The sequence below is a fragment of the Phasianus colchicus genome, chromosome Z (assembly GCF_987193195.1).
Source record: "Phasianus colchicus chromosome Z, bPhaCol1.hap1.1, whole genome shotgun sequence".
Taxonomy (NCBI): Eukaryota; Metazoa; Chordata; class Aves; order Galliformes; family Phasianidae; genus Phasianus; species Phasianus colchicus.
In genome coordinates this window covers 81733388-81757447 of record NC_143476.1, presented here as the reverse complement: position 1 = coordinate 81757447, position 24060 = coordinate 81733388, and the positions used below count along the sequence as shown (strand labels likewise).

Sequence of the window (24060 nt, the reverse complement as noted above, 5' to 3'; positions counted from 1 at the left end):
CAAAAATTCAGAGTAAATTTTGGGGGGAAGATAGTTGTTTTTGAAGTCACACTGAAGTGCATCAACACTTATGTCACTCCCCATTCTCTGCTCCCTCCTTTCCACATTCCAGTTTCAACCTGAAATTACTTTAAAATTTTGACATGAACTAGTGCATAGTTTAAATCCGTTAGATGTTACATTTCTTGATTTAATAAGCATGTATTAAATAAATAAAATCCTATTCAGCTTAGAGAGACACAATTCTGGTCAACACTTGGGCACATCCCAACCCCAAAGGACATAGCTGGTTGGCACTCTGAGAGAAGAGAACTATTTACCTGACAACTTGTCCCTTCTGACTGGCTGGTGTGTATGAATACTGCCACTTGCACAGGAGATTGAGGGGCTGCTATCCACTTGTGTGTTACCACTTCAGTGTGTTACCACTCAGTCCCAGTTTAGTATTCACACTTCACAGATCCTAAATTCATTACTAGTGAGGGTTTTAATTTTTTTGCAGTTTTTGTTCATTTGTTTTTATCAGTGAAACTCCACAGTGCTTATGCTATCATGACATCAAGCTAAACTTGCAGAACACAAACAGAGCCTGGTTGTGTCTTACACTTAGTGGTCGTCAGCAGTGTCTGAGACATCTGGAAGCCTATCATAGCAGATTCCCTATGATTTAGATGAACAGCCATAAGGGATATGGCAGTAGATGAAAGTTTTACTTTGCTGATTTTTGTCGAAATAAACTTTCAGGTGCAACACCTGCCAATTTCTCCAATATCCCCTTGATGTATGAAGATCTGGGTATCCCCTCTTTTGATTCTGATCCCCTTTTACCTTCAGTACATCAGCCCTGTAATCTTCCATAAGCTTTTGACAGGAAAGCCTATCTGTTAATCTAGGTACAAAGCCTTCTTCATATTCTACTATTTTTTCCTGTCAATTTCAGAGGAAGAAACACCTGAGCTTTTACTCTGTGCACCAGTGATTTAATGAGCAGCTACAGGAGCTCAACGGAAAGGCCTCAAGTTAATGATGCCACTTTATATAATAATATTATCACTCACATTTATACAGAAGTTTCAAAAAACACTCATCTGTCACTTTAATAACAGCACTTCATCAGCACCTTTGATGCCTGCTACGAAAAACAGGGCTGTGCCAAGATGTTCTCCCTGATTCACAGAAGGCCACTTTAAAAAAGAGGGAAAGTTTATTCCCTCTGTTAGTGATGTGTATTTCATAGATATATCTCAGCACTAAGAACGACATTTATGAGAAGTACAGAATGTTACAGAGATAAATACATGCTAAGAAGGTTCATGACTCAGTTTTTACCTCCAAGCTTGTAACTACTCAACCAATGATGGATTAAATTGTAGTACTCAAATGAGGTCTGATTACCCAGACACAACTGTAATGACTGCAAAATGATTCTTCATCTGGCAAAGAGGTCAGACCTACATTTGTTAGTTAAGGATGCAGTACAATTTATACTTAGCACTTCCTAAGAATGTAAAGAGATAGGTACATGGCTCTCCTTCTTCACAAGATGCATTCTCCTATTCATTCTGTATCTACTGTACTGCCAGAACATTTGTTTATAGTCTATAAGAAGTTAGTAAAGTCAGGGTAATCAGTTTTATCATTAGACCAAAGCAGTAATGAGCCACTTTGGGAAGTCCTGCAAATTGAAATTTATTTTCTGTTCTGTGCACATATTTATCTTTAATCAGAAAGCAAGTGAGAAAATGTTTCAAGCAGATAAAATATATATTTTTAACTATGCAAATGAAAAATCCAGAAATAGAACCCCCAGCTTGTTTTACTACTAGGCAATACTAATTAGTGTTTTGGAGCTTCTCAATCAAACTTCTGTGAAGGAAAGGAAAAAAAGATGTTTTCAAGTTTTAACATTTTTGTCAAATAAGCATTTACTTTTATAAAATGCATATTCTTAAATGCTTTCTTTTCACCTCTGTTGGCTGCTCATGCTTGCTTGAGTAGTTATACCCAGTGACAGTTTATTTAGTGTGAGCTGTCAGTCAGACATTCTGAAATCACTGAACCTATTTCTCTTGTGAGTACTATTTAATCTGAAAATCTCAAAGACTGAACCAGTAGAAGCTCCACAATATAGCACCATACGATCACTTTCCTGACTTTGGGGTGCCAATTAGTGTCTCTGCATGGGCTGCACTCTGTGTAATTTCAGATCTTTCACACACTGCTATACATTTCCCTTAGCAACACATTAAGGGCTTCAAAATATGACGTAACATGAAAGGAATCCCTTTGTCCCTTCCAACTATAACCACAGAGGCTTTTGATTTTGATGTTCCTCTGACATTCTGAAACAGTTTGTAGCAGACATCACAACATCATATAAGCAAAGAAAGGGTATGCTGCAGAGGTCCCCAAGAATGAAACATCTGGAGAGCCGTGCTAGAGTAAATCAAGCTTTCATTTTACAGCCTCGCTAAGAAAATGCTGCTGGTGGTGCAATGATCCCATATGTAGCTGAAGGTCACCTTCTTAAAAGGCTATTAATGACCTTCACTACGTGTACATTTTTGTGTGTTTGAGTAAACAGCTCCAGCAGTCTTTCATTAGGAATACATTTATGTGAACTTTAATTTCCACCTTGTCACCCCAGTGTATAACACATTATTTTTTTTATTCATTAGATTTATTTCTAGATGTGTCTTCCTTTCTTTTATTTGCTTTCCCCAATTTTCTATCCTAGATATGCAGTAGCAATGTTTTCTAAAACTGCCTTAAATAACAAGCCTAAGACTTCTGCCAAACTGACTGCTAAAGCAGATCTGGAGACTACATGCAGGTTATTAAAACAAGAAAAGAAAAAAAAAAACAGTAGCAATTAGGTTCTGAATCCGTTGCATACAGGTTCTCGTGCACCCTCTGCCAGTTGAACGTGCTGTGCTAACAAGAAACCATTATATGCCTTATCACGTGCTTTGCAAATCGGCGTCGATTTCTGTGCCCTTTGTAATTGCCTCATTTATCAAGTGCTTTTCTAACACACCTGAGACGAGCTTTATTACTGGTCCTACCACACAATGTGAAGGCAAAAACAGTGACCTGAATTGCCTTGGCCATGTTACAGGAAGGAGAAGTAATTTATTTCCTACTGCATGGTAACGAAAAGGAAAACATCCAGAGGTATTGTCATTTTGCCACTTCCATCGGGAGAAATTTTTGCGTCAGACTGGCTGTGGGAGGCAGATACAAGAAGTCCTTGCTGTCACTAAAGGGTATGTACTGGACCTATTGATAGAATATCGAAGTTGCACGAATGCTACATTATGCTTCAAAGTTCTTCCTTGCACTTGTCTCCCACACTGTCCTCCAAACTGAGAAATCACAGTCTTGTCATGTTGGCCAAGACATTGGCTTAAATAGGGAGAGATATGTCCTGATGTGCCTATTTCATTTACAATTTGTCTAGATGTGGCTGAAATAATGTCCTGTTGGGCTAGCTGTGGGAGGAAGAGATTGAACCTTAATGAGTGGCAGTAGAAGTACTACAAGAAAAAAAAAAGTAATCTGTTTTTTAACAAGAAAAAAAACCAAACAAACCACAACTAAACACTTATCTCCCTGCTATGATGCTGTCTTCTTCTCCACCATAACATTAATCTCTGAACACAATAATTGTGCATTACTACAGAGAACAACTCAAGGATTTGCATGACTGAAGGTCATTTAAGCCTATTAAAATTCTGTGCAGCAGATGAATGCCTGTTATAAACAGCAGAATTGCCAAGTCCTTCACTGTCAGTGTCTGCACTATCTCAATGCATATACCATGTAAGCTTTCACTTCTAGATAATGCCATGTCATGTTTAACAAAAATCCTCAAACTCATGTATGTACCCTGTTCAACATATATACCACAGTGGCAGTATCTTTCTTAATAATCCTATGGGATCAATCAAGTGTTCTAATAAGAATTAGAGTCAGCTTGTGGTAAATAATTTAAAGCATAGGGAGATATGATATGTTCTTTAAATGTCTTCTAAATAAAGGAAAAAAGAAATGGTACCCAAAGGATGAGGGTAGAGAAATATGGTTAAATAGCAAACTAGTCATGATATATCTTGATTATGTTAAGTAACGTTAACTGACCAATCTTGATGACTGCCTCCATTCAAAATCATAAGTTTGACACTGTAACAGGAAATAGTCCAAAAAGAAAAAACAAGATAAGTGCAAACAGAATAAAAGGATTAAGAGGATGGCATGTATCTTCTCCTTATTAGCACAACCTGGAAACAAAACCTGGTGGCAACATCAGGCACGTAACTTTGAGATATCCCTTTGCTCTCACTGGTTCCAGTGTTGAGTGATTTAACAGCTTTTCATACTTACAGGGGTTCCTCTTCTGTTTAGTTCAGAGAGTCCCACTATCTTATTTGCCAAGTCCTCCAGTGAAGTATCAATTCCAGTTTATCCTTGAATCAACAAAGCAAGCTCTAAGGAAATACTATACCAACATCTAGCAGGTAAGGCTTCCTTGAATACTGAGGCACAGGCAGTGCTACTGAAAAACTTGGCTTTATACACTGGATAAATTGCAAGGGCCAAGAGAATCAGCACCGGTGTCTGTACTTAATTTCCACTTAAAGATGCAAATCATGGAATTGCCAAGTTGAGTAGGCAAGCATTCAGTAAACCTCAGATAATTAAAATGAGGCACCACAATCCACATTTAGTCATCTAGCTAAGAACAATTTAATTGTCCATTCTGAGCAATACCATGGATATTTGTGAAATCAGCTGAATTTAGGAGATTTAAGTTCTAGGTTGAATATGAGTGTACCTATCTTTTGTTTTTACATACAAAAAGTTTGAACTTCTGGCTTAAATAACAGCTGCTCTGCAAACCAAGCATTATTTTGATAGAAATGTGAAGCACTTTTATAAGATGTAGACTTGAAAGTATTATGAGACACAGCTATTAGTATTTCCTAATGTTCCCACATTATCATAAACATGTTACTATTGGACACATGTTACTATTGGTTACCATACCAGACTAATACTCTTAAATGCATTTCTAGATTTACTCACCATGATCTATAATGTAGGTTTAGCTAGCCAGACTAAAACAGTGAATTATATTGAGAGGTACTTGAAAATTCTTCTCCTCAATTGTAATGCAGGGCTCCTATTACAGATAAAAGCACACTGTCTTACAAAAATAAGAGCTATTTGGGTAACCTATTCATCACTGGGTATCATTTGTGGCAGTGGCATGATGGTATTTTTCACTCCATGATTCCAACTCCAATTAAATCTGATGCAGTAGTTGACATGTCAAAGGCTGAAAGGCTGACAGAACCATACTTATTGGTAGAGACTGTGCTCTGGAGGAAATTTTTTAGAGACACCTTGAGCCCTAAGAACCACTATGTCTGGTATGTAGAAACCGCAGTTAAAATAACTTTTCCTTTGAACTCTGATTTACTATTACGTTATTTCAGATATAGGTATAAATTTGAATTGTCACAGGAAAGGTTAAATACAGAAAACATACAGAAGCTATAATGAGCCATAGTGACCCCAATCTATTTGGTGTGGAAATCAGAAAATTAAAACATAACAACACAAAGACAGCTTTCTGGATTTAGTGCATTCCATCTTCTTAGTGAGGTTCAAAAGGACTAATACAATATGCAACATTAACATACTTCAGTATGTTAATCTTTGTTTCCAGCTGGCTTGAGCTGCTCACTCACCATTATAGTTAAAAGAGCATTCTGGCTCTCAGCAAAGCCAAATGGAATCTCTTCACTGTGAATTTGAACAGAATCTCAATAACTCCCTCTCACAAATGCATGTCCTGCAAGGAAAACTTGTAACAAACTTTGTGTTGCTCTTCTCTGAAGCACAATAGCTACTAAAGTGCAGAACACGCAGAGAACCTTACATTTATTCTTCAGTAAACAGACGTTTACTGAACTACTTGCTGTGTGTTTACTAGTTAATTCATTGTACCATATTATTCAATTTACTGTTGTAAAAGGAAATCATTTTTATTATTTTCAAGAGCAAGCTCCTGGTCCTATTACAAGTCAGCTCACAACTGTTATTTAGTGTGCAACACTGAGCTGAATTTTCAAAATCAAACCATGTAGCAGAGGTACCAGTTGTAACTCTAAAGCTATAGTTCATGAAAATCGCCAGAAACAAACAGGCTTTCTTAATATTATTAAAATAGAGGAAGAAAAGATGAGTTTGAAGGTACCAGAAGAAATTGGGCTAATGGACTTGCTAAAAATGATAGAAATAACTCTAATGTCTGCTCAGAAAAGCTATATCTGTGGATTTATTTCCATGAGCATTAAAGATGCAATCAAATGAAGTGCTTCACGTGGATCTTCCAACAAAACAAAACCTCAAAGCATTAATTTTTTCCCCCTAAGTATATTAAAAAATTTAGAGAAATAAACATGCAAACATACCCAATACCTTACACATGCCATTAATACAGATATCTCGGCTGTGCCTTCCTTCAAAGCAGGGAGTACCATCAGTGACTGCATCCAACATCTTCTCTGAAAAATGGCGATCTATCGGGCGACAGTGGAGCTCACAGGGGTTAGCTGAAAGGAAAGTGAAATAATTTCTCAGAAAATATTTCAGCACAAGATTGAAATGTAATGTACGGGGAATAACAGTGTGTCTTCATTCTACCATCCACCCCCTTTTCTGGCATTTATTGACAAGTAATGGCATAATTAGAAGCAATTAACAAAGCCACAACACTAATGCTAACAGTGTAAGAGGCCTGATAGATGCAACTAGCACAGAGAACAGCTGGAGCCTAGTGTCCTCACACCTCCACACATTCCCTCACTGATAAATTAATGCCCAACTGAGTCAAGCAATAATGAGATCTTCAGTTGCAAAGGAGAAAGGGACAGAAAACCAGCAGAACCAGCTGTCATCAGTGAGGGGAAAAGAGAAAGCAGGGAGTAAGATTGTGAAACATAAGCAACTGTTTTTCATCAGCTGATGACTTAGTGATTTCAGGTATGTTTTAAAAGTTCTGATCAGTGCCGTCAGCTTCTCTCAGGGAAGCAATGAAATGACTGCTTCTTATATTCAGCATGTCAGTCAAGGGTCATATCACTGCTTATTTTCAGATATTTGCTGGAAGTTAATAAATTATTTCAACCACTCCACTTTTTTTCCTGCTTGGCAATTTATGAAATAATGTTGGTAAGTCTGACAGATCCAGGCTGTTCTTGCATAGATGTGCAAAAGAAAAAACTGTGCAAAAGCAATCTGTGGATCTCTAAAACAAGATTCTCCACAACAGCCTAGCTTAATTCTAGTCTATGCATAGATTTAGAAGAGCTAAAGAAAAACAATAGAGAACAACAAGAGTCTAAAGGAGGACAAAGAAGCTATGAAGAGTTTTATAGGGAGCAGCTAAGGGAACTGGGAGTGTTCAGAGGAGGCTCAGGGGAGACCTTATCACTCTCTACAACTGCCTGAAAGGAGGTTGTGGTGAGGTGGGGGTGTAACTGGATGAGAAGTAATGGCCTTAGGTTGAGCCAGGGGAGTTCAGGTTGGATATCTGGAAGAATTTGTTTTCAGAGAGAGTGGTATTGCACTGGCACAGGCTGTCTGTGGTGAAGTCACTGTCCCTGAAGGCATTCAAGAAACTCGCAGATGTGATTCCGAGGGACATGGTTAGTGGGTATGGTAGAGATAGGTTGATTGTTGGATTAGATAGAGGTCTTTCTGACCTTAATGATTCTATGAAATATAAATCTGCCTTGCGTCACAGATATTGCTTCTTGGAAATTGAAAACTCTGGAACTCGGGCTTAAGAGAGTCCAAGGACATAATTTCGGAAAATAAGTTGTATAAACAGGAGATGAGTTAGAACTGAAACCAGGGTCAAAGCCAAGAAAAACAATCTCTGCCCTCATATTAATCCCTTAGAAAGCCTCCAGCACTGTCAGAGCTATTTGACTGAAAGAAAAGCTCTCTATTGCCACATGCATGAGGGATGGCAGCTGGGGAACTGTCCCGAGCCCTTTGTCCTGTTCCAGGACCCTGGTCAAGCCAAGTGCCACAGCAATTTGTTCATGCTCAGCAAAAAGAAATCCTTTGCACAGCAAAACAGTAGGTGTTAAAAATGTCAGCTTTGGGAACTTTATGGGACCAATTTTGAGCCATTTTAATAAAATCACTCTGGGTGCTACAGAGGGGCCTCTACAGAATCACAGCTTCATTCTGTATCAACAGCCAACAAAAATTGCTCGCTTTCCTGCTCTAAAAGCCATGCAGGGTAACTATAAATGGATATCCTAACTGATGAATTTGTTTCCCTTTTGTCCTTTGTTGATCTGCTTTTGTCATACAAAGAACTTCATTCAAAATTGAAGGAGTTTCTAGTAATGAGAAAAATTCAATTTTTTGCTAATACAAAGAAACCAAATCATTTCCTTTAAAAGGATTTATGCTTTTGAAGGGGGAAATTGACTTTTATAGCTCTGATTTGTACAGCACCAATACACACACAGCACCATGCTGTGCACAAAACTGGGATCAGCTCCTGGCTCCAAGGTGCTTGCAATGCCAGCACTGACTCCTGCACAGGCTTCGTTCTAATTATTAATCTCATTCATGTAAACAGAATTTCTGTGGAACTGGGACCCAGAAACTAAAAAAGAGGATCCACCAGGAAATCCAAAACCTTAATGAGGAGTTCTGTGTTTTTCCTCTTGTCAATGGAGCTAAAATGGTGCCTAAAACCTGACAAGAGTGACATGTTTGTGTCATCTCAAATTAAGATGCCTTCATAAAGAAAGGGCAATGGAAGGATTAGTGGCAGAGGAAACACATGGACTAAGGTTAAGAAACAGGAGGAAATCAAGTTGATAACGAGTCGTGTTCAAGAATATTAGCAGAGATGGAGCTATAAGTCTCAGGCAAGAACATAATGTTTGTAAACCTTATCAGTCCTCAGCCCCTCTGCTGTTAGACATAACATCTGTCACATTTATTTTACTTTTATCTAGAGCAGTCTTTTTTCTTTCTAATTTGATTTCTTTCATGCTCTGAAGTTTGCTTCACTTTGTTTACCTTCTTAGTGCACCATTTTTTAACAGCACAGCATAGTAGTCAGTATGTCAGAAGACTTCCAGTTAGCTCATGACCCACTCAAAATTCATCCTCACACAGATTTTACATAATGCCATTTCAGTTTTACACTGTTCAGAATAAAATATGTGAAGTACTAGTCAGATATCTGTATCTTCTCCCAAGCTGTATGTTGGCGTAACAAGCAGAATGATATTCACTTCTATTTCAGAAATCAATCAGCAAGAAGAAGTGCTGACATAATCCAGTCACAGTGATGGTCTAAGCACACAGCTCAGAAAGAGTGTGAGGGGAAAGACAGTCTTTCTTGACAAGCCAAATGAAAAAGTAAAAACAAATAATAAGCAAACTTCCAGATTTGCAAAGCCTCGTTATTCAAAGAAGGGCTTTCTAGATTAAAACCTTTCTTGTTTTCCCTAATTGTAGTAATTGATCTAAAAATAGATCCTACCTGTACCACAAACCTTGTGCTTTTCTTCTTGTCAGTTTTCTACTAAAACCCACTGGAAATTAGAGGATATAACTCTGTCCCCAGAAACTCACTCTTATTCAGTAAGTGTTCTCTTATTCTTAAACTATTACATTATTTCATCTGCACAGAAGGCTGATTAGGGCACCTCTGAAGAAACTGTTCAACCACTGTATTAACCTTTCATTTTCTGAAGTTATTTACTTACCTATCATTATTATTTTTCATAGCTGAGCCCAGGAACCTAATGAAGTATCAGGACTCCATTATTCTAGGACTGTAAATAAACTAGATCAGAATCAGTCACAATCCTCCAAAAGTCTAATATTTTAAACAAGAGGTGGATACAAATGTAGAAAGGTGTTTTATCTTCTATTTGTAGTTAGAGAACTGACACTAGGAAAATGCATTACCTGACATGACTAAAATGCAAAGACTGGCACTGAATTCACATCTTTTAAATCCTACATTAGCCCTCAGGAGAAAAAAAAAAAAAAAAAAAAAAAAAGACTAAACTGAGATCAGTGCAAGTATCAGGGTTGCTCATATAGAAATCTTCAAAGCAGCTGGTTTAGTTTCTATTACTTCGGCAACTTTGATTAACTCATGATGAGGCTTTAAAAAGGTTGTCATCTTTAAGGAATTTTTTAAGCCAAAATACACAGAAAATCTTACAATTGAGCATACAGATGAAATACTAGATCCAACTGTTAAACATACAGTAACGAACACCTGGGTAAAACCATGTCAGTTTTACCCAGGTTTACCCATTCCTCCATGTAGGACTGAAGCCACTTTGACTGCTCCAGCCTAGACTGTATTTAAACTGTATTAATTATAATATTAATTCCCCAAACCCTCTAGGTAACCAGAAATAAAGAACTCTATGTGTAACCTAAAGCACTTTTTTACTATTCTGGTTGCTAATGCTTGTTCTGGCTTTCACAGACATGAAGAACTGCTGGAATCTGCACTTTGGTTCTCTTTATACTACCTGAGCTGAGGATATCAGAATTGCATTATGAAGTACAATTACATGAAACTTGATGTCAAACTCAAGTTACAAGCAGAAGAGTTACATTCACAGTGAACTAATAAGACCACAGGGTCTTGCTTTTCAAACTCAGTTAAAAGTGGCTTTATAGCTTCCAACCCCATGCAATACACCTTTTGAAACTCTTTTCAAATAGCTTACATTTAATTTAATCTCTTTTCTAGAGCAATAATTGATTTTTAAAAAAACTTTTTTCTTTAAACTGTATTTTTTAATTGTTCGTCATTCACACTGTTCTTCTGTGAATCTCTTCCAAATTGTCTGTGTCATTTTGGCAATGCATTGGCACTAGCTGGACATAACACATTAGCTGAGGTGCCTTCAATGCTCAGCTGCCCAGAAAGATTGCATCTTCTGTTTTATGCACACTGCTCACATCCTGCACCAAGAATATCATGCTGTTTTGAACAAGGACAGGATCAGTCATAGAAGAATATCAGATATAACGGAATCCCAAGCCTAAGAATTTTCTTCAGTGTTTTCTTTAGTAGCCATTGACTTAGTTGTAATCAGAATAGGGCTGAGGAAGCAAGACAGCAGAGCTGATAAAAATACTAAAATTCAGGAATATGACTTTCCCCCCCCTGTATTTATCAGAATGGAATTCATATTCACAAAGTGTAAACAGAACAACACGAAGATAACCAGAAAAGAGCATATTGTCTGCTCAGAGTAGAAATACAGAATGTGAATGTTTCTCTTATAGCTGAATCACAAGAGTATGAATGCTGGAAGTATCATTTCAATGTGACAGAGAAGGATGAGAATAATATGACTGCCAGGAGATGATAAGGCCTCAATATTTTTTTTCCTCTCCCTCAAAAGGAATAAAAGAGGTGGGGCTCCACTTCTGAAACCCCTGTCAATTTGATTTTGTGGGAAGTCAGAATTGGATAAGGAAATCCAAAACAAAGAAAATTAGAAAATACAATCAGCAAACAGATAAAACATGTTAAAGGAAAGGTATTTTATCACATTAACCTAACTTTGCACTCCAAAAGAAAGTTTAATTCCAAATCAATGGCAACAGAAATAATAGCTTGCACTGTTAGCTGAGACCCTGTGAGGATCAGTGCAGATCTTATTTGATACACAGGCATGTTTTGGAAGAAGTAGGAGATTTTCAATACTTTAGCTACAAAACTCCTATCTGCCAGTACATGAGATGATCCTGGCACTGACTGAGAACAGAAAGTTGTTTACATAATTACTTTTGTCACTTCAATGTAAAACTCAAACTGACTATACTTTAAATCCCAGGTAGCTATCAGGTTCCGATAAATGTAATTTGTGAAAAAGTAGGAAATAAATGGATGTAGGCTCAGCACGATGGCCAGAGAAGTTGTTTCGTGCCAAATTCTGCCTAAAGTATCAATGCAGCAGAATGGAATTCATATTCACAAAGTGTAAACAGAGCAACACGAAGATAACCAGAAAAGAGCATATTGCCCGCTCAGAGTAGAAATACAGAATGTGAACATGAGCAAGCAATTCAGAAAATACACTGACCAGAGCCACTGTATACTTTAGCCACATTTGAACCTTAAAGTCCTCTTCATATGGAGACTCTCAAGGGTACTCATGCGCTCTAGTGTGAGCAGATGGGTTTCTGTTCTCCACAGTAAATCTAAAGTAAATCGGTGCAAGCCCCTAGGAAGCTAAAACTCATTTAAAACAGGAGGAAAAATCTCCAAGTATTTATAACCTCAAACATAATTAGTCTAGGTAACAGCAAAGTATCATTCACTCCTTTTCTTCCTGTTTGCTTGTTAAAGCTACCTGTTGCATACTGAGCTATCTGTAAGAAAATCTTTGTTCTTTTATAAGGGTACAATTTACACAATGTAAAAAGGCATTAAAGCAGTGTTTAATTAAGTGGCAATGTCTAGAACGGGGTTATTGAAACTATGACATCAAAAATGCAACGGTTCATCCACCATTTACCTGTTTTCTAGAAGGATGAGGGAACACGGAAATTTCTAAAAAATGTCTAGCTTTTTTTTAGAAAAAAATTGAGGTTTTCATCTCAACTAAATGTTTTCACACAAAAACTAGTATATCACTCAGGGCTTGGGAAATCTTCAAAACATTTTCTTTTACCCTTATTTCAAATGTACAGGATGTATAGGATGAGAGAACTGAAGATGACTGATAGTAAAACACAAGCCAAAACCTTCTTGGGAGCATGCTTAACGTAGGAACTGAATGCTCTGAAAATTCTTTAAAATTGGATGACATTAATTTAAAGGCAAACAAAAAACTTGAAAATACAGAAGAAACTGCCCACTCTGAAGCAACCCCAATACCAATAACAAGAAGACTTTTGTACAATTCAAAACTCTGGAGTAGGACCAATAAAATCCACAGAAGAGAAGGAAAAGAAGACCAGACCAGACTAGACTAGACTAGAGTAGAATAGAATAAAAACAGTTGTAAGAGACTTAAATAAAAAATCAAGTTCAACTGGCTGACAACTTCAAAATTACAAGCTGAATTTTGAGCTTCACTTTTTCTTTAAAAAAGAATTATACAGATAGCTTCTTCTGTTTACCCCTTAAATTTCTGCATAAAACAGATTCAGGCTTCAAGGTATCAACTACTGCCCCTATACTTAATAACCAGATGTTACAAAGCAAGTGATAAGGCAGATGCATCACTCTTGTCTCTATAATACAGAGCACTTCATTATTGAACCTACTGAGAAATTATTTCCTTACTGCGGTGTCAGGCACACTTACCACAAACACCCAAGTTTGGTAATACTAAATAAGTATTTGTGTGGCTGAAAAGCTCTGCTTATTAGGTGCCATGATGCCTGCAGGCCTAAGCATGCAGCTCTACCCCATGCTAATGTCCTTCTTTTTCTGGAATTGACACTGGGAAAGAGAGTTCACGCCTATCACAACCACTTAGCATAAGTATGACTTCAACAGCTGTTATGAGTGTTGCATCTTTTCAGGAACCAGTCTGTTTGTGCTCACAGTCAGTATTGCTAGAGCTCTACAACAATACCTGCATATACACAAAAGGCATACCTGTTGGTGGAGGCACATAAAATTTTTCTAAGTACTTAGAGGACTTTTAATTCAGGAACTTCTGAACTTAAATAGATGCTTTCCATAGATCTGTAAAATTATACAAGAAAATTAAAAATTCACAGCTTAGTACCTGTGTTATAAACTGGCACCCAATGGTAAAACTCGTTTTGGTAGGGAACTGTGTCAAACTCAGTGCACTGCATCTGACGAAAAGTTGGCAAGCCTTTCCGGCAGGGGCTAATGTTACACACACGATAGCGTTTCCTTTCTCCAGTGCAGTAGTCTCCTCCAAACTGTGGTCTACAAAAAGAACATTAAGACTGGGATGTGATATTGGGAGAAAAGTAGTTTCAAACAAGCAATGATTTTCAGGTTCCAGTGAGATAGCAAAGTGAATCAGAAACCTTTAATGGATAAACATACCTTTCACATGTATACACCAGTATAAGGATCTAGAGATACCCTGTATCTTGGTACAAGCAGGAAGATGTGCTTGTACACTGCCTAGCTAAATTCATGACAAAACTGCGTTATCAGACAATCTTCTCTAAAACACTATATTTTCCAGACTGCTTGACAGTTCTTCCAGAAAGATCAAGTGATTTTTCAAAATTAGACGTAGGGTCCTCATGAACTCAAGTATGTATTAGAAAACTCTGCCAATCACGTTCTGCACCTACCAGTTCATGTATATAAAGCTGAAAACAAAGCTAATGACTAACACAAAACATGAAACGCAAGTCCTTGATTCCCCTCCGGAACAGAATGCTACCTATTGTTCCCATCCTTTCTATGAATATTTATTTATTCATGACAGTACTATTAAATTAACATTTGTAGCATTTATGCAAAGCCTGCATGCAAAATAACAGGATTTTTTTTTTTATTTCCTGTAGAAATAAGCTCCATGGAAGGTAAGGATTAAATAATGAGATAATGGGTGTGTAAGGTGAGCCAAGTGAATTTCACACAAGTATGCTTAAATGGGGAGATGAGGTTCAGTCTGTTTTGCTGCGGCACCCAACGATAAACCAGAGTCACATAGAAATGTCTCCTACATCCTAAGTACCACAAAGATCTTGAATAAAAGGCATGAAAAGATTGTGTTCTCAGCTTACTCTGGGTTATCACATGGTCTCTCTGCGCTCTGAACTCCTGCCCCACAGGTCCTTGTGCAATGGGACCAGGATGACCAAACACCCCATCCACCGTGAATTGCTTCTGGAGTTTTGCCTACTGTAATGCACTCACCAGAGAAGCACCACTGAAGAGAGAAGAGAAGTGATAAACAACACTATTGCAACACAGAAAAATGTTACATTAACTGCTTGCTATTTCAATTTCCGAAGATTGACAACTTCAATGGAAACTGAAAAGCAGATATCAAAGGGTGACTCTCTTTTACAGTTAAACAATAGCAGAGATTCTCATGGTTTTTCTGCAAATATTTTGCAGGCACCAAACCTTGCAGTCACCTTGTTTTCTCCACACCGAGTTCCATCCGCAGCAGCATCCAGCTTAGAGCGGCAGGAGCCTTTCACTGAGCACCAGAGTGTTTGGCAAAGGTTCTGGAAAAGAAAGAAAACTGCTGCAATATAAAGCAGAGCTCAAGAATTCCCATGGTTAAGAGCTTCAAAATATTTCCCATAGTTTTGTACATCAATTTACCAAACCTTATAAGGGCTGTGCTTCCAGAGACATGTTCAGAGTTTTCCACAAGTTTGCACACATCAACAGTCCATATTCAGGCACTCTTAGAGTAAAAGGAGGGACTCTGACTGTTTTGAGTTTAAATATTCTCCTCACTGGCTGCTCACCTTCCAGCTACATACAGGAAAAATTACAATGTTTGGGAACTACTGTTTATAGTGAAGGTGAACAGAGTCTATTATTTTCACATTAAAAGTACAATGCAATATATATGGTATTTTTTATTGCTGCTTGCTTGTAAACAGTGGAATCAAAGAAGGTTACTTAAGCCTGTCAGGTAAGTGAAAACAACATCATATCTACAAGTGTAGCAGCTATACTAACATTAATAAGCTCCTAAAATCTAAGGAAGAGAAAGTGGTCTTTTAAAACAGCCAAGCAGTCAGTGAGGTGGTACTCTAGAAAGCAGGCCAGGATAGCTGGCTGTAACAAACCAGCTGGTAGCCTGGGAAGAATAGGGGCTCTAATTGGTGATTGCTGGTATACTAGCAAAGTCAGAAGCTGGTGCCACACAATTCAGCATTAATAAAGCACAAACTTAAATTGCAGTTTCACATGCAGTGGTCAGCTCTCCACAGGTGGGACAGACATCCCCAGAGTCAAAGATAGCGAAATCATTGCGACAACATTTTAACAAAACCTCTCCAAACATGCAGAACTATTCTCTGAGGAAAGACATGAGGCCAATTTTCCCTTGTGCTTAATGAATCTCTGGTAGACTTTCCTCAATTCACATACACATAAGCTTGTCTTTTAGTTGACACACAGGAGTCCCATGTGCTTAGAACATCCTGAATGAGCAGGGCTTTGTGTGGAAATACATTTCCAAGCTGGACAAACCAGAGGTGTAAAAGAAACTGTGCAGTCCCAACTGGAACAACAGAAGTAAAAGCTGAGGGACTCCGTGCTAGGATTTGTCTGAGGGTGTTTAACTGCAGAGTTAAGTGCTGGAATCAGAGTTCAGTTGCCTATGGTTTCCTTGAAGTAAAAAACATTCTGGGCTTGAGAGCCAGGACAGAAATTGGATACTTGGGAAAATGCAGTTCCAATAAGCTAGCAGCAACATTTGGCTGAGTTTGAAATAAGAATGTGGCTGCTGATTTCTGGCCTGTTTATATTTAAAACAGCACATCTTAGGGGTAGTCTGTTTTGAGAGAAATGCCTCTTATTTATCTTATTTATGTATGTCATACAAAACATCTCTAAGTACTTCACATATCCAGTTGGAAATATGTATCTCTGCTCGTTTAGCCGCTTTTAGGTGATATTTACTAGTCAAGAGGTTGTTCTGCAGTTCCTATTTATAGTTCAAGAACAGCAATCACTTTGCAACTATCTGTGGCACCATTGTCAGCGTGTAAAGGCAGAGCTACCCAAATGTTCCAGCTGCTTTATATTTCTTCATTATGAAATTCATCCATTATTTTTAGCTGTTAAATATAGAATATGCTTCATGCATGTGCCTAAAACACTCTCCTGCACTGTGCTTCAAATACCAGAGAAAGAATCAAAGAAACACAGAATATCCTGAGTTGGAAGGAACCCACAGGGATCACTGAGACCACCGCCTGGCCGCACACAGCACCACCCAAACCCAAACTGAGGGCAATGTCCAAAAGCTCTGTGAGCTCCAGCAGCTCAGTGCCGTGCCTGCTGCCCTGGGCAGGCCGTTCCATGCCCACCGCCCTCTGGTGCAGAGCCTTTCCCCAACCCCCGGCCCTCCCCTGGCACAGCTCCATGCCGTTCCCTCGGGCCTGCTGTCACACACAGCAGAGCTCAGCGCTGCCCTCCGCTCCCTGTGAGGAGCTGCAGCCGCCATCAGCTTCACACAGCTCCTCTGCTCTGTGCCCAGCACAGCCAGGGCCCTCAGCTGCTGCTCACACACCTTGCCCTCCAGACCCTCACCACCTTCTCAGCCCTTTTTTGGATGCTCTCTAATGATTTTATTTCCAGTTTATGTGGTGGTGCACAGAAATGAAGAGGCACTGAAACTGAACACAGCTTTCCAACAGTCGCAATTTTTATGAAGTGCAAATACTCATAGATTCCAAAGTCAAGTGTTCATGGAGGAAATTCTTTAGATTTAAAACAAGTTCCCATATCAATTTTCATATGCTTTTCTCCATCTTTAAGAATAAATGAAACAATAACAGTACAAGAAAAAGCACTTCTTACTGTGTATTTTTGTAAATATGGGAAGGAATTCACGACTGTAACATGGACTCAAGGCAAGGCAGGTGTATGGTGTACACTTTCCACTCAATCTGTGAGATAAGGGTCTGTACCTTAAGAAGTCCAATGTAAAAAATCCCAATTCACCAAAGTTAATGGAAGTTTAGAGGAAAGGACGGGGTTATAAGATGAAGATGTTGAACTATTATCTGTAGAAAGCTACAGATTTACTTACCATTTGGAAATCTCTCTAATCTAATGTATTTTGCTTTTTATTTTTTATTTTTCTTATTATTGGGACAACATGCAGGTACTTCACAAGATACTTAGAGGACTTGCAACTGAAATGGTTCAAGGAAACCACTATCTGAATTCTAGAGCTGTCTTCACTAAGTATAATCACTGAACACCTGGGTATCTTCAGCTAAATACAGACTCTTCTCCATGGACTGAATTCAGATAGATATTAAAAGTTGCACAACAAACGTAACTCTGTCAGTGCCTGTTAAGTAAACAGTGGAAAGGCAAATAATAGTCAGACCTCTTAGATGAAATGCCAGGCAGACTATACTATTCACAATTCATTTTCTTTCCAGTTGCAGCTACCTGCAAAACAAAGTCCTTACAATAAAAAGCAAAATAAGATAATACCAATTAGTTTTCTGACACGTGCCTAGTTGTAAAATTGGTCAATTGAGATGTCAAATGTAAAGGTCTACTAGGTTCAAACCAAAGGAGACACAGAGTAAAACAGAGCTGCAAAATTACACTTCAATTTTCTATCTGTACCATAGGACAAATTACAGTAGCTGGGGAAACTGGAACAGCAAATGAAAGTAATTTTTCAATACCTACTTCAGATTCAGTAGTTGCAGTTCAGCATTGGTAATCATGTTATCTATTAAGGCTAAGGAGATTAATCAGAAATAATCCCTCTAATAGGATACACTAAATGAGGATACACATAATTATCCAAATGGAATAAACAATCAAGATCAGCAGTCCCCAGTCCACAGCTGTGTGCAATACCTTGCCTAGAGAAGACACTACTGCCACAGCCCTTCTTAACATGGGGATGAAACATACTGCTGCCTTCAGTGTTAGCTGAATATTGCTGTCCTAAACTCATCAAAATTTAGTGATCACTTAGCTGGAGTAGCACTTGCAACCACTATTTCTGAACTGATCTATGTAGCAAAGAACCAGCTGAGCCAACTAGCTCCGATGCTAGGTACAGTTACAATAGCATAGCAGTGCACCATAGCTAATATGATCTGTTACCCTGCATTACTTTCTAGTTCTTACGGGGAATCATGTTGATGTCAGTATAATATTCCTATGCATCTCTGTTTTGCTGGGCTGTGAGATAAAGCCTCAGGCTACTATTCAAATTACCCATTTGAGCATATAAATCTCATGCATGATGGGGACTTCTTCAGGGGACGTGGACTGAAATTTTCTTTAATTATCATTAATTATTATTATTATTAATTATCATATCAAGAGTGTGAAAAGTCAAAAAGAGCGCAACCCTGATTTCTTCAGAAAATACTTTCTGGAATTAGAGAGTTGTTGCCAGAAATATTTTGTCAGTATCATGTTTTTTAAAATGTGACTTCAGTGACAACTAACTTAAGCTCACTAATAGAAGTTTCAAGTCAAAATTACTCCAGACAGGCATTTAATAGCAGGTATGGGCCCAGATCCAGTGAACGTCTTGGAATAAACAAAGCATACAGAACAACTCACTTGCAGAATCTATAGTGTGGAATTAAAATACCATGTTAGGCAATGCCTGTATTGCATGTATAGCCTATAAGACTGAACATGCTCTATGTAGTAAGCAACTGAATTTCAGTGACAGTGCTTCCTCACTGTTCAAAAAGAGTAAGTTATCATTAGCAGAATGAATAAAAATATACAACACTCACATCCACATCTTCACAGAAAGTAGCATTGGAACCATACTGAAGTTGGCACTGGTGATGCACATCATAAATCACCCCTGGAGCAATGACTGGGGACTTTAAGACTTCTTTCTGGGGGATATCATCCAGACAGAATCCCCATCCTCGGCTAAAAGACAGAAATTGCATACTGAAAAAAAAACAAAAACCACCAAACCCCAAATCAAAAGAACAATCAACCACACTTTTTGATACTTCTTGATACTTTTATGCAGACTTTTTATGTAGCCTTTGGAAAAAAACTCTTCCATATTCCATCTAAGGTATGCTGAGGGGCTACTACCAAACAGCACTCACTTCTGGTTAATGAAATTTTAAAAGAGAACAAAAAACTGCCTGCTCTGGAGCAACCCTAGTATCAGCAACAAGTGAAGTTTTATACAAACCCAAACTCTGGAGTAGGATCATTAAACTCTAAAAAAGTAAAGGAAAGCAGAGCAGAAGGGAATAGAATAGAATAGTATAGTTCATGGTATAGTGTAGTGTAGTGTATAGTGTAGTGTACAGTCTGGTGTACAGTGTAGCGTAGCATAGTGTAGCATAGTAAAGTAGAGATTAGTACAGCAGAGTAGACTACAGTTCAGTTGGAAGACATCTTCAAAGAACATCAAGTTCATCCCTCTACTACTCAGGGCTATCCAAAAGTCAAAGCATAATACTGAGGGCATTTATCCAAGTGCCTCCCGAACACTGACAGTCACAGGGCCACCAACCATCTCTGTAGGAAATTCCAGGGTTTGACCACTCTCACAGTAAAGGAACTTTTACCTCATCTCCCATGTGAATGTTCCCTGGCGCAGTACTGTGCTGTTGGTGTGTGGCAGCAATTCGCAGAGAGCAGAACCTCCCACTGCTTCCCGTTCTTATAAGCTCCAGAGAGCAGTGAGGTCACCTCTCAGCCTCCTTTTCTCCAGACTGGACAACATTAGTGTTCACAGCTTTTCCTCACAGGACAAGTTTTCCATCTCTTTTACAGCTTTATTGCCCTCCTCAGGATGCTTTCACAAGAACCTTAACATCTTCTTGATATTGTGGAGCCCAGAACTGCACATGATACTCAAGAATACTCCATTGCTAAAAATCTGCTAAATACAGCAGAGAACCGCCTATTCTGATTGCTAGCTGTGCTGTGTTAGTGCCCCTCACAGGCCAGTTTGCTCTCTTGGCTGCCCAGGCACACTGCTGGCTCATGCTGAGCTGCTGTCTCCAGCACTTCTAGGTCTCCTCCTGCTGAGCTGCTCTTAAGCCACTCATCTCCCATCTGTGCCTGTGTCCAGCATTGCTTTATTCCAGGTGCAGCACTCAGCATTCTCCGTGTTAAACTTCATGCTCTTGCTGACAATGCTCCAACCTATCTAGATCACTCTGCAAGGCCTCTCAACTCTCCAGGTAGTCAGAAGCACCTCCCATTTAAATGTTGTTGGCAGACTTGATGAGAAGTAGCTTCCTTCTCAACCTTCTGTTTTAGATTTCCACTACAGATCTCTCAGTTCTTTCCCCACTGTGTTCAGGGTTCACAGCTAATAGTCCCAGACAAGAATTCCAGTCTGATCAACAAGAGATTAAAAATCAGTCTCACAGATCCTCAGTGTCATCTGCTCACATCTGGACATGAGCCAGCAGTGTGGCCCAGAAAGCCAACTAAACCTTGAGCTGCATCAAAAGCAGCATGGTTAACAGGACAAAAGAGGTGATCCTGCCCCTCTGCTCTGCTCTGATGAGACCTCATAAGCAGTACTGTGTTTAGAGGTGGAATCCTCATTACAGGACAGGCACTGACCTGCTGGAGTGTGTCCAGAGGGGGTCCACAAAAAAGATGTATGGAAAGAACATATTCCCAAAGACAACAGGCTGGGAGAGCTGAAGCTTTCAGCCTGGAGAAGTGAAGGCTCTGAGGTGACCTGCTAGTGGCCTTTCAGTATCTAAAGGGGGTTTAGGGACAGACTTTTCAGCAAGGTTTTCTGTGACAGAAGAAGGGGAAATGGTTTCAGACTAAAAGAGGAGAGACTTAGAATGGGTATAAGGAAAAGAGTTTTCACAGTAACAGTGATGAAGCACTGGGATAGGTTGCCCAAAGATGTGATGATTGCCCTGTCCTTGGGTACATTCAGGATGGATCAAGCTCTGAACAATCTCATCTAGCTGAAGATGTCTTTTTTCAGGAGAGTTGGACTATATGACCTTTAAAGGTTCCTTTGAACTAAAATGATTCTATCATTCTATATTCTTCGATGAGACTGATCTTCAGTCTATTAGGAGACAGATGATATTTTTTTCAGAGTATTACCTATACTGAAAAATTAATTTGTAGCAGCAGCCCACTTGACACTGAGTACTAGTTCAAATTGAGAAGTCTTCTTCCTTGTACTTTAATGGACCTGAGCCAAGGAGCAGATTCACTGATCCCCATGGCAACTGTTTTCCAACATACATACTAAAATAGAGCAACCTTCGAGTCATAAATATTACTTTTAGTGATTTTCTTCAGGAATTTGATGGTGGCTATGCATACTGAATCATGTCCAACTTAAAACATAGCAAGAAATATGAAGAAAACTTTTACTCCTTCCTCTCATCCTCTAACTTACAGCAAAGCAAGACTAGATATTATAAAAAATGTAACAGCTATATTCGTGGCTTTGGGAGATTTAAATGTCTGTGGCTTTTATGTGTGCCAATGATCCTGAGGCTAGGCAAAATAAGGCATGTCAAAGTGGAAATATCATGAGGTCATTGTAGCTCACCAAGTAGTTTCAGAGAATACCACCACTTCTGGTGAAATTTATACCACATTGCTGCTCATATAAAGAAAATGTTGAACTTCAGCAAATCACTGAAAAGGATCATTTATCATTGTGGACAGAGGCAAGATCTATCAGGGTCCCTCAGAGTTCTTGACAAAAGGCTTCTTTCTTTCTGGTAACTTCAAAAAATTGCAGGTTGAACCAAACCTGAGCTATTATGACAAGACTGGAGTTCACTCCCAGAAAACACAAATACAGTGGAGCTTTCCAAAATTTCTAAGCTATATTTCTGAGCTACAAACTCCTCCATGGTAATTAAGTCATGCATACTACAAAAACTTAAATCTAATAGCATAATAATGCAGGATTTACTTCTAACTTCATTACACATCTCATACACAGCTATACTTATCTTGGGGAAATGCTACAACCCAGTCACTCACTCTAGGAATCTTGTGATGTACTCCTTGCTGCACTGTGACCAGGTGAGTGGAGTGGGATCATACTGCAGCTGTCGGGACATGATGTACGGGCGCTTTCCAACAGGCTCACAGTCATTCTCTTTTCCGTCATGCTGGATACCAAAACTGGAGACACAAAACAAGATCCAGTAACTCCAGCTGCTTGGTTGTACCACAACACTCATCTATGGGTTCCACGCTGTTTAAAAAGACACTAGGGTCAGTTGCTTCCTCACCTGGTGAACTGTAGATACCTATTTTCTAAAAAAAAAGAAAAAAAAAATTGACCCCAAACCTACAACAAATTTGTACTCTGTTAGGCTTTCAAGTAAGTCTGTTAGGTACAGCAATATTAATGAGATAAAAATTAAGAACATACTGTCAAAGACTACTACATTCAGGAGTAGTTTTGAGAATACTATTGCACAAATTAGCCAAGAACGACATTTAAAATTGAGTTAGGTTAAAACTTACAGAGTCATTCCTAGTTCATGGACCCCATCATTTAGACTTAACTACAATCAGACTCTGTTACTCTCCTGTACACTCCCCTATTACATCTCTACTTCTTTTTAAATTTTTTATTTGGTAGATATACTGGTTTCCACATTACAGAACCTTCAGTGAATTAGCTTCCAGCCTTCACTCCTTTCTATTAACTTTCTTCAGTTGAGCCTTACAGGCATACAGGTCTCCCACAGCAGGTCTTCCTGATGTGGCTCTCTACAGCTTCTCTGCCTTATTAGGAGATTTCTTTATTCAAGAGCTAGTAAAAATCATTAAAAACAACAACAACAACAACAAACAAAAAAACAAAAACAAAACAAAAAAACCTTTGAGTAGGTTTGACAAGGATTCAGCTGACTAAACATAGATACCTCCACATCATCTCCTTGCGAAGGAGATTTTGTCTGAAGTAATGATATTAGATTGCATATATATAATGTATATATAGTAGTATATATATGATAGTATATATATATATGCATATGGTAGTGTATGAATATTTTGACACTTGAATTGTTAACATCTGAAGTTTTATAAACCCTTATTTTACAGCCTTGAAAACTAACTCAGGTCATGATTCAGCCATGGATCAAAGACTTTCTGGTGAGTTCAAACCACTAAGTCTTTATTTCTGGAAAATGTAATTGAATCATGACTCAAATGTTCTAAAAACAGAGCATGATTTCAGTCAGAACTAACTCCAGTGGCGGGCCTGAGTTGTAAAAGCAAGTGTGTCCCCCTAGTGACAGGTCCTTTTCTACAGACAGAATCTGATGCCACAGGTGACTGTGAACATCCAGAGG

The 24060-nt window shown here is 38.6% G+C and overlaps 1 protein-coding gene across 1 annotated transcript in view; it reads right to left on the bottom strand.

Annotated features, from left to right (window-relative positions):
- Window positions 1-24060, bottom strand: part of ADAMTS12 (ADAM metallopeptidase with thrombospondin type 1 motif 12) — a 172885-nt gene that overhangs the window by 46405 nt on the left and 102420 nt on the right. Inside the window, exons 8-13 of the mRNA XM_031608435.2 lie at window positions 22733-22876; window positions 19510-19654; window positions 15172-15264; window positions 14815-14960; window positions 13827-13996; window positions 6487-6620 (exon numbers count right to left, since the gene is read on the bottom strand). Of these exons, the coding sequence (XP_031464295.2) occupies window positions 6487-6620; window positions 13827-13996; window positions 14815-14960; window positions 15172-15264; window positions 19510-19654; window positions 22733-22876 (832 nt within the window). The remainder of the gene's footprint in view (window positions 1-6486; window positions 6621-13826; window positions 13997-14814; window positions 14961-15171; window positions 15265-19509; window positions 19655-22732; window positions 22877-24060) is intronic.